Source organism: Haematobia irritans, chromosome 4 (assembly GCF_050003625.1).
Source record: "Haematobia irritans isolate KBUSLIRL chromosome 4, ASM5000362v1, whole genome shotgun sequence".
In the NCBI taxonomy this organism is placed as follows: Eukaryota; Metazoa; Arthropoda; class Insecta; order Diptera; family Muscidae; genus Haematobia; species Haematobia irritans.
The window spans coordinates 75,912,234-75,927,278 of record NC_134400.1 but is presented as its reverse complement, the minus strand read 5'-3'; the positions used below and the strand labels follow the sequence as shown (position 1 = coordinate 75,927,278).

The following is a 15,045-nucleotide window of genomic DNA, read 5'->3' as shown; positions in this document are numbered from 1 at the left end:
CCACATTGCACTGAAACCACTCAGAAAAGCTTTGAAACATTCAAAAATGTCACCAGCATTACTGAGAGAGGATAGTCCACCGCTGAAAGACTTTTTTGACTTTTTGCCATTTCCATTTTCTCCCCTTCGGCTAATTTATTTTAATCTCTATTAAGGATTATATCGCGATTTTTTCGTATTCAAAAAAATTTTTACTTATAGGCGGAGCTTTAAATTAAAAAAGTTAAAATTTTTTCCTTCACATATAAAAAGCTTTATGTATACTTACCAATCCCCTAGCCAAATACGTCTGGGGTTATTCTGAAGTTTGTGAAACAGTTTTAATTTTTACCAGGAACTCGGAAGTTGAATGCAGCGTTGCCTTTATTGGCTCTAAAGAGCCAATAAAAAAAGGTTTTAAGGTTGGGTAGAAATTTGGTTGTATGCTATGCTAAATAAAATCCCAAATATGTTCCATATTGGATGAGTTTGTCATTTATGAATTTAGTTAACAAGGCCGCATTCAAATGTATAAATTTTATACTCGCTTTGACATACTGCTTACAAGCTTCCGACTGGTTTCATCTAAGTTTTCATTACCATGTAATCTTCACAAAATTCCAAAGTTGTTGTTTATTTTTAAATGTTTCATTCCCAATTCTGTGTTTTAACTCTCCCCAAAGGTTTTCAATGGGTTTAGGGTCTGGTGACTAAGTAGATCAATGTAGAAGGGTTATGTCATTGGATTGGAACCAATTTTTAATAAAGCGAGAAGTGAGTTTAGGATCGTTGTCTTGTTGAAACACCCACCTTAGAGGTATGTTTTCTTCTGCGTACGGCAGCATTGTGTTCTCCAATATATTTCTATATTCGAACAGGGTCATTTTGTAAGTAACGCGATAAATTCGACCTAGGGCATACCAGAAAAAACAGCCCCATACCACTATGTTCCCGCTCCCATGCTTGACCGTCATTTTTGTGAAGCGCATATGAAATTATTTTCCTTGGGGTCGATGAACATTACGACTACTACCATTTCGGAATTTTTTTTTTAGTTTCATCGCTCCACAGGATATTGCGCCGTTTTCTCTCACTTACCGTTCCTGACCACCTATAATGTTTTCTGATGAGGCATAGTCTCATCTTACAAATTTTTTAGCATAGGAACTTTTTCCGCAGCATAGGAACTTTTCTGACTGTTCGGCCGAGTAATTTGGCATGCATTACTCGCTGCCCAAAAGATCATGCAGATATCACATTTCCTATTTCAGCAGAAACTTGTCGGGATGATTTGAAAGGTTTTTTTTGAAAGAGTGACAAAAAGATTATCTGTTATTCGAAGTATCTTGCTTGGTTTTCCACGTGTTTTCGCAGAACTTTTCTGTTCTTTTCTGTAAGGCACAAAGTAATGATCTCTTAAAAGATTTGACGGTCGTTCAAAGAGATTTTCCCTCAATTCTTAGACCTAAAACCAGTCTTTTGTTTTCTACTACAATGACTTTTTCGGTTTATCTATCGAACGATCCCATCGCCCACTTTCCCGCCCCTTCCGACCGTGAGGGCCTCGTCCCCATGACGTAGGGACAGCGTACACACCATGATCGGACCATGGCGGGATGGAGGCAGGGGGATTTGACGAGCTACAGAGAAGGACTCATCAGCCGGGTATATTAAAACACAAGATCAAATATTAGGTTATTCAATAAAACTAATGTATTAGTTATCCAAATATGCTAAAATTCTAGACTACATCATATCAAACTAAGGTTAGTGTCAACTAGATGATAGATTGAATTAAAATAATGCACATCCTACGAATAGGCTCCACAGGAGAAAGAAACTGGTAATTCCTAGATGCCCTAAAAGGAACATTTATCCTACTCCAAGATATCAATTCCGAGCATGGAATGTCCCCACTAACTAACCTATACATCATCATGGAGCTCAACATCGTCCGTCGGCTCCTAAGAGTAGGCAAATTAATCAGCCTCAATCTAGAAGTGTATGAAGGAAGAACAAAGTCACTGTTCCAATGAAGATGTCTCAAAGCGAACAACAAGAACTGCTTCTGAACCGATTCTATCCTATCAATGTAAACTTCATACTGAGGATCCCACACGAGAGAATTAACTCTAGAATGGGTCTAACAAGGGCAGTAAAAAGCCTCTTTGTAACATAAGGGTCCGAAAACTCCTTCGCCCAACGCTTTATGAATCCTTGAACCCCATACGCCTTACTCACCATCGAATCAATATGACCATTAAAATTTAGCCTACGATCCATAACAATGCCAAGATCAACAAAAGAATCAACCTCTTCCAATAACGAGCCCCGTATACTATATCGAACATCAATAGGCCTAGACCTAAAGAATCGCATAAACTTGCATTTCATCAAGCTCAAATCCATCAGATTTACCCTACACCAATCATCAAAGCTGTCCAAATCACCTGCACCTGATCAGAATTATCAAACGAGGAGAATAACTTAACGTCATCAGCATACATCAAAATCCTAGAGTTAACCACGGACTGAGGTAAATCGTTTATAAATAACAAAAATAAGACAGGCAGGCCCCAAATGATTACCCTGAGGCACACCTGATGGGACATCAAAGCACCTTGAATAGGAATCACCAAAAGACACAATCTGCATACGGCAATCAAGATACGACGAAATCCAAGCCAAAAGTGCACTGGCCAATCCAATCCTATCCAGCTTATATAACAAGAGCTTATGATTCACCCGGTCAAAAGCCTTACTAAAATCCGTATAAATAACATGAGTCTGATTCCCAACAACAAACTGATTAATAACATGAGAAGTAAATTCCACCAAGTTCGTAGTAGCCGATAGGCCCTTACGAAAAGCATGCTGGCAGGGATCAAGTATCGAAGAAATGCCATGCGACAAAACATCAGTCACCATCTTCTCAAAAACCTTGAGAATAGCACTCAATTTTGCTATCCCCCTATAATTACCCACATCAAAGGGGCTCCCCGACTTATGAATTGGTACGACAAAAGAGCTCCTCCATCTTAGAGGGAAATAACCGAACCTCAATGAACTATTAAATAACATCGACAATGGAGCAGAGAGACATTCGGAGCAAAACCTCAGAATTATCCCAGGAATCCCATCTGGACCACCACTGGTGGACGCCTCAACCCCACGCAAATACCCAGACACAGACAGACTATCAAATAATGGAATTGCCACCCTATCAAGCGACTTAATAGAATAGGGATATGAACCATCAGCATCATAAGAACCCTTTCTATAAACAGATTCAATATAGCCCGCGAAACAGTCCGCAATGGACTGGTCCCCATAAAAGTCAACACCATTCCTCCGGATCTTCGAAGGCCTAGTCGAAGACTTACGTTTCATCCTAAAAAAATTCATAAAAAGAACTCGGGTTACAATGAATGTCACCTCCAACCTTATCAATGTAACGAACATAACACGCTCTTGATTCCATATTATAAATAGACCTAGCGACAGAGTACCGAGAATAATCAAAATCAGATCCCGTCCTCTTATAACGTCTAAAACATCTATGCCTATCATTCCTGAGTCTTGTCAACACAGGAGCATACCATGGCCGATTCCTAGGAACAGTCCGCGACACAAAACCGTCCAAAACTTTGTAGAAATTATCAACAGCCATATCGATATCAGACAACCGATCACACCTACAAACAGAGCCCCAGTCAACACCCGAAAGAAGCGAATTCAACAAATCGGAATTCGTCTTCTTAAAACATAGTGAAAATACCTCATCCCGAGCAGCAACCACTTGAGACTCATGAGCAACATCCAAGAGGCAAAGAGAGAAAGCAGGGTGATACCTATCCTCAGGATAAGAAACAGGATCACATCTGGACAAATCAAAATTATAAGAATCGCCTACAAAAACCAAATCAAGAATCTTCCCAAAGAAATTCAAAACTCCATTTATCTGGCACAAACCATCATCAAGAAAAATATCCAAAAAAGTCGTCACCCATTCCGATCCACCAGAAGTAGTCAGTGGAGTCAACGCCTCCGTATCAGGCAAGTCGAGGCAAGACACCATAGGCAAATCAAAATCGCCCAAAACCACGATCCTGTCCGAACCATTCATTCCAGACATAATACTATTTATTGCCACAAAATGACGCTCATAAATAGAATACTCAGAAGCCGGAGGTATATATGAGCATGTGACGAATAACCTAAATTTCAGAACATCTACCCTTACCGCAAGGAATTCAATACCATCAACATCGTCCAGAACAATTCGCTCAGATGGGAAGGTGTCAAGGGCACCAATTAGTACTCCACCACCAATCCTACCCATACGATCCTTCCTGAACACCAAGTAATGACCACAAAGAATCTCAGAATCATATACCGATGGCCTGAGCCAAGTCTCAGTCATAACCAAAACCGCAAACTCAAAACCAAAATTAAAACTATCAGCATACAGCCTCGATAATTTCGTATTCAACCCTCTGACATTCTGATAAACAATAGAAAAAGAGCGACTCAGTTTTTTGGAGATGGAGGAGGCCTGCTAAGTAATCTAGCTAAGTTATCAGACCGATCAACAAACTCCTTAAAGAATGCCCTAGGAGGCCAAAAATCACGATTACACAGGGTATCGAAGAGATCAGCATCGACAATAATCTTAAATGAAGATCTATTCTCAGAGAACTGAGACTTCAACCTAATAGTCCTAAAACCCGATATACTATCGACCCTAGACCTAATATAACAATCAATGTACTCAGCCGTCGTCTCCGGGGAAAAACGAGAAACAACAACTACCCTCTTTGAGGCAGCCATATTGAGTCTCTTCGAGCTTTTTCCCCTTGGTTGAGGCTGAGGGCAATCCGATAAAGTAGGCGTCGCGAAACTTATGAGAGACAAAGCCCACGACTCCGCGAAGAAGTCGAGTCAGTCACCAAAGGAATCGGCGGTACAGGAGCTTGCGTGGACTGTTCAGCTACAATACCTGGAAGAGGATCACAAGAAATAGGAGCAGTCACAGCCGCTCGGGGCAGTGATGATACGGCACCAGCTTCCAACGTACCGGAAACACTAGGCATCGCATTCTTCGTACCCCTTACAACCGCTGACGCACCCCAACCGTTGATGATCCCACACCAGATTTCGGCAGCCCCGAACCAGTCCTAACAACCTTAGTACGACCCTCCTTCGGCGACGACTTTTTCGAAGACCTCTTCCGTTTCGTACCCGATACAGGAGAGGCAACAAATGACGAAAGATCCGCAAACCTATCAAACAACGTCGAAAATTTCACAAAGCCCGAATACAGCTCCCATAAGTCACGCGTCAACGTAGTCACCTCAGACGCATAATGTACTTATTTTTTTGACCAACCAAATAAAGCGCTTCATCACAAAGATAAAACAGTCAACAAAAATAATGACATTTTTGCGTTTTTGTTTTATTGAATCAGTGCTGCCAATATTGAACTTTAGTTACATGACGTAGTTACAACACCAAATGAAAAAATATGTTAGAGTTAGGACAAAAAAGAAAAAAATGCCAACGTGTACTTATTATTATAAAAAATATTCTTAGTGAATCATTATATCCAAATGTATGCTAAATTGTAGCATATACAGTGACAAAAATATTCGTTTTTTGTTTTCTTGAAATCTAATATATTTTTTGTAAACCGTTCAACATTTTTATTAAATAGTTTTATTGAAATGTTTCCATGGTTTTGTTGAACTGCCTGAATTTATTCTAATAATTCGTTGATAGTTTTGCTGCAAGTAGAGGATGCTGATGAGGAATGTGGTAATTCCGAAACGTGCGTCCATCCAACCATCTTGCAGGCTATACGGTTTTGCCCAAATAAATTTGACAAACATTCTTTTCCACTGGTTTTAAACTGAAATCAACAACAACAAAATTATTGAAGAATAAACCAACAATAACAAAACAAAATTATTTTTTAAGATACTAACCTGAAGGTTGTGTTTTCTCTTTTCGTCTCATATGCTATAAGACGGAAAAGATGTACGATTTCATCCCTGTTGCAATCCACAGGATACACTTGAAAATGGAAGTACAATGATTCAATATGTATACGATTGAAAATTTGCGTTTGCCAACAACTTTCTTTTATCATGTTTTTTTCTAAACACACACCAAATGACTCAATGCCAAGGGAAATATATGAAACATTTCGCATTTCCGCTATAAATTCTACATTTTCAAATATCCCAATAAACACAAACGTTTGAAAAATGCTAAATGTCAACAATTTTTCAAACACTTTTTCAAAGGATTAGGGTAATATTCAAGTTGAGAAATTGTTGAGAAAATCGCGTTCTCAAAAAAAAAAAAAAAAAAACAGACATTACCCTCAACAGTAAAATTCAACACATTAGCAATAATTTCTCAAGCGTTATCCTCAAATTGAAATGCATTTTTTATAATTAGTCATTTTCGTCAAAATAAAATATCGTTAGCTTAATGTGTAAAAGTGCTAAGTCAAGTTTTTGAAATTTTACAGGAGAGGCAAAAAACTTAATAAATTGTGAAATAAACCTATTTTCGAAATACTGTAAGTGTAGTTACCATAAATGCTTTCAATGCAAAATCGCACACAAAAAAATGGCTTTTAACATTTTTTAGCAAAGCCCACATAACCTAAAATTTGATTTATCACGTGTTTTTCAACAGGTGCTGTCTTGGCACTTTTACACATCATTACCAAACTGAGATAAAAACAGATATTTAATATATATATTTTTTGTTGGTAAACTGTGTTTACACATTAAGCTAACGACATATAATAATACACTACACTACATATTACACTACAATACTAATTGAAAAAAAATATCTTATTAGACATATCAACAAATAACAACAAAACTTTAAATATCGTAAACATTATTTGCAAACACTTTTGCATAGATAATTCGATTTCCTTCCTGTTGGCGTCATAAACAGCATTATGCGGACAATTTGAAATGAGGAACGTGCTGGACCCCGTGTTAGAATAGATTTCCAGTAGAAGGAATTCACAAAATATCCATTTTAACCTGATAATAGGATGTAAATTAAACCGATATGGAATAATATCAACTTGATATTATGAAGTTCTTTAACAATTTTAATTGGTTGCACTTTGAAATGTTTCTGGAAACATTTTCTTGTCTATAAGCCACACATTTTTCATCGGTCAGCTTCTTAATGTTTCCAAGAATGTAGCATCCAACGATTTTAGTTTTCTGAAAAGACATTTATGGTATTTAAAATAAAAACACGTAATTTGTCAGAGATTTTGATGCACTCTCTAGTGCAGTCTGTGAATATGCCTTGTCAGCAGGTTCGAGTCCTGTCACGGTCGCCATATGGTATTTAAAATAAAAACACGTAATTTGTCAGAGATTTTGATGCACTCTCTAGTGCAGTCTCCTCTTTATTAATTAACCAAAAAACAATTTACTTATCAACTATCCCTAAGTTATAGTTAGAGGTGCACACCTGTGAATATGCCTTGTCAGAATATTCACACGGTTGCACATAGCGAGTGTGCATATGCGTGAATCGAGTTACAGTCGTAGACGTCTGGCTTATGCATATGCGTGAGTCTAGTTACTGTAGACGTCATGAGCCGAGTTACAAATGTAATCGTCTGGCATATGCACACTACACCTCCCTTTTCAAAAAAAAAAAAAAAAATGATTTTATCAGTTTTTAGTTACGATTACAGTTGTTTTTTTTACTAATTACATAATAGTTATCATTATAGTAATGTGTATTATTATTATATATACATATTTTATTTTATTAATTTTACAGTTTTTTTTTCACTTATTACAAAAATAGTTATTATTAATTATTATATATACATATATTATTTTATTACTAATACAGTTTTTTTAATTATTGCAAAAATAATTATCATTATATTATTAATTATATAGTTATTATTAATTATTGTTCTTATAATATATCTATATATTTATATATTCGGGCCCTTTTTCTAATCCCTATACATTTTTAACCTATCACTGTGCACAGCATTCTTTTTCCTATTGCTACCTCTTATTATTACATTCCCATTACTACCTAACTCTTCTACTCTAAATGGTCTTACATATTTATGATCTAATTTGTGACCTGCCTCATTTCTAAGGAGCACAGAATACCCTATTTTAAAAGTTGGTACGTACTTTTTCGTATCATACCGCTCCTTTCTCTTCATTTTTGAAGTTTCAAGGAGTTGACGAGCTCTTTTGTATGCCACTTCTAACCTGAATCTTACTTCTTTCGAATAATCTTCTGGGTTGTACAAGGGCTGAATATTGTTACTTTGATTGAACATCTGAAACCCATGCGGAATTCTTCCGAATAGTAATTCAAAAGGACAATATCCATGCGAAGTAGATGGTGTTGTATTATAACAATAGGTAAAATACTTTAACCACACATCCCAATCGTCTTTTTCAACTGATATGTATGACCTTACATATTCGTTAAAAGTCCGATGACTTCGCTCTACCGTCCCAAGGGTTTGGTGATGATAGGCCGTGGACGTTATATTATTCACCTTTAAATATTTACATATATGTTCTATCAAACTATTTTTATATTCCGTGCCCATGTCAGTGACAAGAGCTCTCATAGGCCCGTATGTTAATATATGAGACTCAAAAATTGCCTTGGCCACAGTTTTTGCATTTTTGTCCGGTATTGGCATACTCGTTGCCTTGCTCGGACTTCGGAAAAGGCCCAATGGTATCAACGAGTACGATATCAAAGGGTTTTGGTGGCGTAGGCGTCAGGGTCATTGGAACCTTTGTATGTCGGGTAACCTTTGAAAGCTGGCAATTTTTGCAAGTTTTCACATGCTTGGTTATGTCCCGAACCATACCTTTCCAGAAAAAATGCCTTTTAATTTTGGCGTATGTCCGAGTAATTCCCGTATGACCACCTTCAACAGGATCGTCATGATACCTCGTCAAAATATCCTTTATTTCTTTTTCATTATTTTTGTTTATGATGGTCACCATGGGTAGTAGCTCTACACTTACATTTTTTAAAATCTTATTGCCCATTATTTTGAAATATTCAATGGGAACAAATTCAAATATTTGTTCACTTGGTGCCATTTGTAATTGTGTAATATTAAGTATGCCGGCTTCTTTATCAAGCCTGTGGAAGAATTGAATAATATCAAATTTTCCATTAGCATACAAATCCACAATATTTATTCGTTTTAAAATTGTTTTGCCACGTTTTAAAGAAGACTGGCTTATGGACAATTTTAATTTTACGAAATTTTTAACGTCATTATAATTAATGACTTCATAAACATTGGGCTTTTTTAAAGGTTTTTCAAGGATATTGCTATCCGTGAGAATTTTACTATTTTGACGAGTCTCGGATCTGGTCATAACTTTAGTTTGGTTAATTTGTTCTTTCAAATCGTTTAGAGTAATGCGGGATAGAGCATCCGCTACAACATTTTGTTCTCCCTTGAGGTATTCTACAGAAAAATCATATTCCTCTAAATCCAATCGTATTCTAGTTAGTTTCGAACTTGGATTTTTAAGGGAGAACAGATAAGACAAGGGCTTATGGTCTGTTTTGACCAAGAAATGTGTTCCGTACACGTACGGTCTGAAATGCTGAATTGCCCAATGGATGGCGATTAGTTCTTGTTCGGTTGTTGATTTATTGGCCTCACCCCTTGTAAACGTTTTGGATGCAAATGCTATCGGAAGCTGTTGGCCATCGTGTTCTTGGCTTAATACTGCTCCGCATGCATATTTACTGGCATCAGTTGTAATACAAAATTGCCTATCAAGATCGGGGTATTGCAACAATGTAGGCTTTAACAATTGCTCCTTCAGCTACTCAAATGATTCATTACACTGTGGAGTCCATTCAAATTTTACGTTTTTCTTACATAGGCGAGTAATATGCCTAGAATAAAACGAAAATTTTTTTACCAATCTTCGATAATAATTGCAGAATTTGTTTATCCTAATATCTAACTGTGTCGATCCCAACGATTTAATTGTTCCTTGACCAATGCCACTTATAGTTGTAGTATTGGTCTGATCTATTTGACGATATTTCCTATTAAATTGTTTTAATAGGGATATGTCAGCACCAGTGTCCACTAAGAATGTAAGCTCTGACTTACGTTTACTTTGAAAATTTTGGACTTTTGGACTATTGTTCCCCCAAGGGATGACTCCAGTTTTCCGAATTATTACCTTTGTCAATGACTACTCGTACATTATTATTGTACGAGCCACGGCCTCTATAATTACCGCGGTAGCTTTGGCCACGTTTGTTGCCATTACTTTGGCCACGATAGTTGTTATATCTACGGGCTTGATTGTTAGCGCGCCCACGGCTATATCCTTGTCCGCGCCAATTTGTGTTATAATACCTTACGTCGCTTTCTGATGAAGATTCGGTACAAGTATTAACAAATTTTGATACCGCATCATTCATATTACTAAAGTTGCCTGCAGCCATTATGAGGCGAACCTTTTCGTTTGACGCATTTTTCGTCAAAGACTTTACAGCCGTTTGGGTCGCATATTTTTCTGCCAGTTCTTGTGATAAACCATCAGATATGTATGCTGCAGAGAGAGCCTTTGTGAGTTCCTCCAGTTCACGTACAAACATATTTGCCAATTTTTTCCCTTGCTTTACCTTCATAATTTTTGCAGATAGAACTTCAGTCGACTGGCCTTTTACGGCAGATTTTAGCCGATTGGCAATATCCCGTATTGAAGACTCATTAGATATCAGGCTTCTAGCAGTGCCTTTCAGTTTTGTCCTAATGAGACTTACTGCTATGGTCTCATGGGAGTCCTTTATGGATTCCACCAAATCCAACGAGCCTAAGAAGGGTTGTAAGTTTTCGGGGTTTCCATCGAAGTCGGGAATAATCTTCGATATTAATCCAAGAAACTCGGAAATTGTTTGAGACATTTTACCGATATCTTCTGATGAGTTTGATTTTAATTCTTGAATAAGGTGGGTCGGTCATTATTGAGGCATTTATACGATTTATCAAAAATTTCCTTTAAGAATTTCACCTTTTTTAAAATATCCTGCCATTCCATTTGTAAGAGAAATATACGCGGGGAATTGGGAACAAAAATGTTAACGGAAAAATTAAAAATAAATTTCTAAATTATTTTCTATCGTATAACAAATTGAGACAAAAAAAAGGAAAAATTTATATTTCGGCTATTGTTGATATTTTTTGACTCTTTAGTGCCCATTTTATAACGTACATATACAATTGTTTTGATTTTTTAATTTTGTTTTGTGGATATTCTTTAGTAATATGTTATAATTGAAGTATATTTAATCACTTCATATGCAATTGTTTAAAATTGGTTTTTGTTTGATTTTTCTTTAGAAATATGTAATAATTAAAGTATACTTAGTTACTTTATATGCAATTGTTATGAAATTGGTTTTTGTTTGATTTTTTTGGATATTCTTTAGTAATATGTAATAATTAAAATATATTTTGTCACTTTATATGCAATTGTTATGAAATTTGTGTTTGTTTGATTTTTTTTATATTCTTTAGTAATATGTAATAATTAAAGTATAATTAGTCACTTTATATGCAATTGCTTTGAAATTGGTTTTTGTTAGATTTTTTTTTGATATTCTTTAGTAATATGCAACAATAAAAGCATTTTTAGTCACTTCAATTTTCTGCAGCATCATATTTTCCTTCCTCCAGATTTATTGGACTTCTCTTTATTTATTTCAGATTTTAGAGATTGCACCTTATTTTCCAAACCATTGATGTTTTCCAAATGCTGTTTGTTTGCTTGTACGTTCTCTTCCTTTAATTCTTTATGCTTACTTAGTAAGAGTTTTTGGGCTTGTTCCAATTTTTCGTAGCTCATTTGTACTTCACTTGTCACGGTCGCCATATGGTATTTAAAATAAAAACACGTAATTTGTCAGAGATTTTGATGCACTCTCTAGTGCAGTATGTGAATATGTCTTGTCAGCAGGTTCGAGTCCTGTCACGGTCGCCATATGGTATTTAAAATAAAAACACGTAATTTGTCAGAGATTTTGATGCACTCTCTAGTGCAGTCTCCTCTTTATTAATTAACCAAAAAACAATTTACTTATCCTATCCCTAAGTTATAGTTAGAGGTGCACACCTGTGAATATGCCTTGTCAGCATATTCACACGGTTGCACATAGCGAGTGTGCATATGCGTGAATCGAGTTACACTCGTAGACGTCTGGCTTATGCATATGCGTGAGTCTAGTTACTGTAGACGTCATGAGTCGAGTTACAAATGTAATCGTCTGGCATATGCACACTACACATTTAAGTTTAGTGACTTCTCTAAAGTGTTGATTCAATTTTTCATATTGACTTGCCAATTATTATAAACTATTTAAGGCAGCTCCAGTTAATATCCAACATTTTTCATCGGTCAACTTTCTAATGTTTTCAATAACGTAGAATCCATATTTTTACAGAGATATACATTTAGTAGGTTAGGTTAGGTTAGGTTATGTGGCAGCCCGATATCAGGCTCACTTAGACTATTCAGTCCATTGTGATACCACAGTGGTGAACTTCTCTCTTATCACTGAGATACATTTAGTAACTTCCTTAAAGTTTTATTTCATTTTTTATTTTCACTTATCTATTATTATAAAGCATTTGGAGTAAATTCAGTTCTTTGTCTAAAATTTGCCATTCTTTTTATTTCTTCCAATTGACCATGAACTTCGTTGCACAAAGAAGTATTAAAAACCACATGGTTTTTCGTTGCATCTTAGAGTAGTGCAGTGTTGCCAATTTAGCTTTTTCCCGCTAGATTTGGCTTTTTTTGAAGACGTTTAGCGGGAAAAAATGCATTTAGCTTTTAGCTTTTTTTCTGGCTTTTTTTCATGACCCTTTTAGCTATTTTTGGCTTTTTTTATTTTCGACATGTTTCTATTGAAATATGGATAAATCGGCGTTTTTATCTAAGCCTTGCTACAAGTATAAGGGTTTCCACATATTTCAAAGCTCAGTTGAAACATTAATAATGAGTCCAGCCATTATGCGGGCATTTTTGTAGCAAATACACCTTGTAAAGTTTTTTCATTATATACATAAAATTTATCGTAAACTTTAAATCTACTATTACCATACAAATTTGTTAGATAAACTGTCAGTAAATTATTGGGAATATTATCATTTGACTCGTTTATCCTTTTTATGTTATTATAATATTCTAAAGTTATTACGATATTACTAAATTAAAATAGTAGATGTGAATAGCTTTGTGCACTGAAAAAATATTGTCTCCTTAAAATACGAACACGAATTTTGGTTATAATAGCATTTGTGAATTTCTTTTATATAAACTGTTTTCCTTGTCCAAAAGACAACAAAGTCGTTTTGTCCTTATAATTAAGTGATTCAACTTAAAAATGGGTATGTTTTCATGAAAGAAGGAAGAATTAATGAAATAGTCTTTAAATGTGAGGAGTTTTTACATCTTAACCACAAACCAAAATAGCGTTAAAAAAGAGAAGATGTTTTTCAACACTTTATTTTATTTTGGCAAATAGGAAGTAATTCGCAAACAATTTGAATATGTATTGAAGATGACCTATTTCAACTCAAGTTGAATTTATGTTTAAAACTATATTTACCCTCAAATTGAAAAGTTGTTGCATTTGAAAAACGCTCATTCTGTGTTTATTGGGATTTTTTTAAAACATTAGGGTAATATTCAAGTTGAGAAATTGTTGAGAACATCGCGTTCTCAACAAACAAAAAAAACAGGCATTAACCTCAACAGTAGAATTCAACACATTAGAAATAATTTCTCAATTGTTATCCTGAAATTGAAATTCATCGCTTCTCAATAATTTCTCAAACAAATTTCGATGTGAGTCAAGTTAAAAATTAACATTGTTGCGAATATTTTTCAACCTAAATATGTACAAATGCTAACCCCTCTTCTAACTGAAAGTCCAAAGCCAAAATTCTATGGATTTTGTATAATTTATTCATTTTCGACAAAAAAAAAAATAGATAATATAGTTCTAAGCAGATTTATCCAGATTTGATGAGACAAAATTGGTTATAATTATGTATAATTCCATATATGATGAGATCTAACATCAGATCCAACTATATATATGGATCGATATAATTATACCTAAGACATTAGATCTAGGCCAATATTGAGATATGATCAGATCTATTTCCATAGTAATTAGATACGATTAGATCTTACCATTTTCCGGATCTAATCATATCTAATCGTATCAAGTTAGATCTCTCAATTTTTATTCGAGTATGGAATGATTACTTATTGTTGAAATTGAACCAAAATAGAAGGTATAAAAATATGTGATGTTTGCTTGCACGACTTTATAAATATAAATAAACAAGGAATTAGTTTAAAAATAAATAAAGTTCTTTTGTGCTTTCTTTTCTCAAATGGCGTCCTATTTTGGCTGGCGAAAAAAGTTTTTTTTTTTTTTAAGAAAGATCATAACATTTTAGATTTTAACCATGTTCTTTTACATGGGAGAAAAACATTTTTGACGAATACCATAACATTCTACATCGTGACCACTGTCCTTTAATTCAAAATCCTTTTTATCAATATAATAACATTTTCGATAAGGCCAATTATATTTTTCTTAGAATTATTTTCACTGAGCCAACATGGTTGCATGGTGAAATATAGCTCATATCATGTTATTTTGCACTTCGAATATGATCGTTACAAACATGTTTCTTCTTTCACACATCAATAAATCTTGTAAGGCTTAGTTATGCATTTAAAAATGTAACGTAGCCGTAACATAACGGCAACGTGTGATATTTTGAAATTTTTGAAATTTAAGCAACGTACCAAGAACGTGCAGAAAAAGGTTAATTTTTTACACTTAAAATTAATTTTATGAATAATATTAGGTTCTCATAGTCAATTTTAACCGAAAACAACACAATAATATTTTTTATCGAAATGAATTTTCACGTTATTCAAATTTTTCTCTCTTTCAATC

General features: G+C 34.9%; 1 protein-coding gene across 1 annotated transcript; it reads right to left on the bottom strand.

The window, feature by feature from the left end:
- Positions 1-1,958: 1,958 nt before the first annotated feature.
- On the bottom strand, positions 1,959-5,072 carry LOC142235603 (uncharacterized). Its single transcript, XM_075306865.1, has 6 exons — positions 4,929-5,072; positions 3,422-4,483; positions 3,363-3,370; positions 2,568-3,016; positions 2,221-2,435; positions 1,959-1,973 (listed from the first exon to the last, which is right to left on the bottom strand). Exons 1-6 carry the CDS (start codon positions 5,070-5,072, stop codon positions 1,959-1,961), a joined length of 1,893 nt encoding a protein of 630 aa, XP_075162980.1.
- Between the last annotated feature and the right edge of the window lie 9,973 nt (positions 5,073-15,045).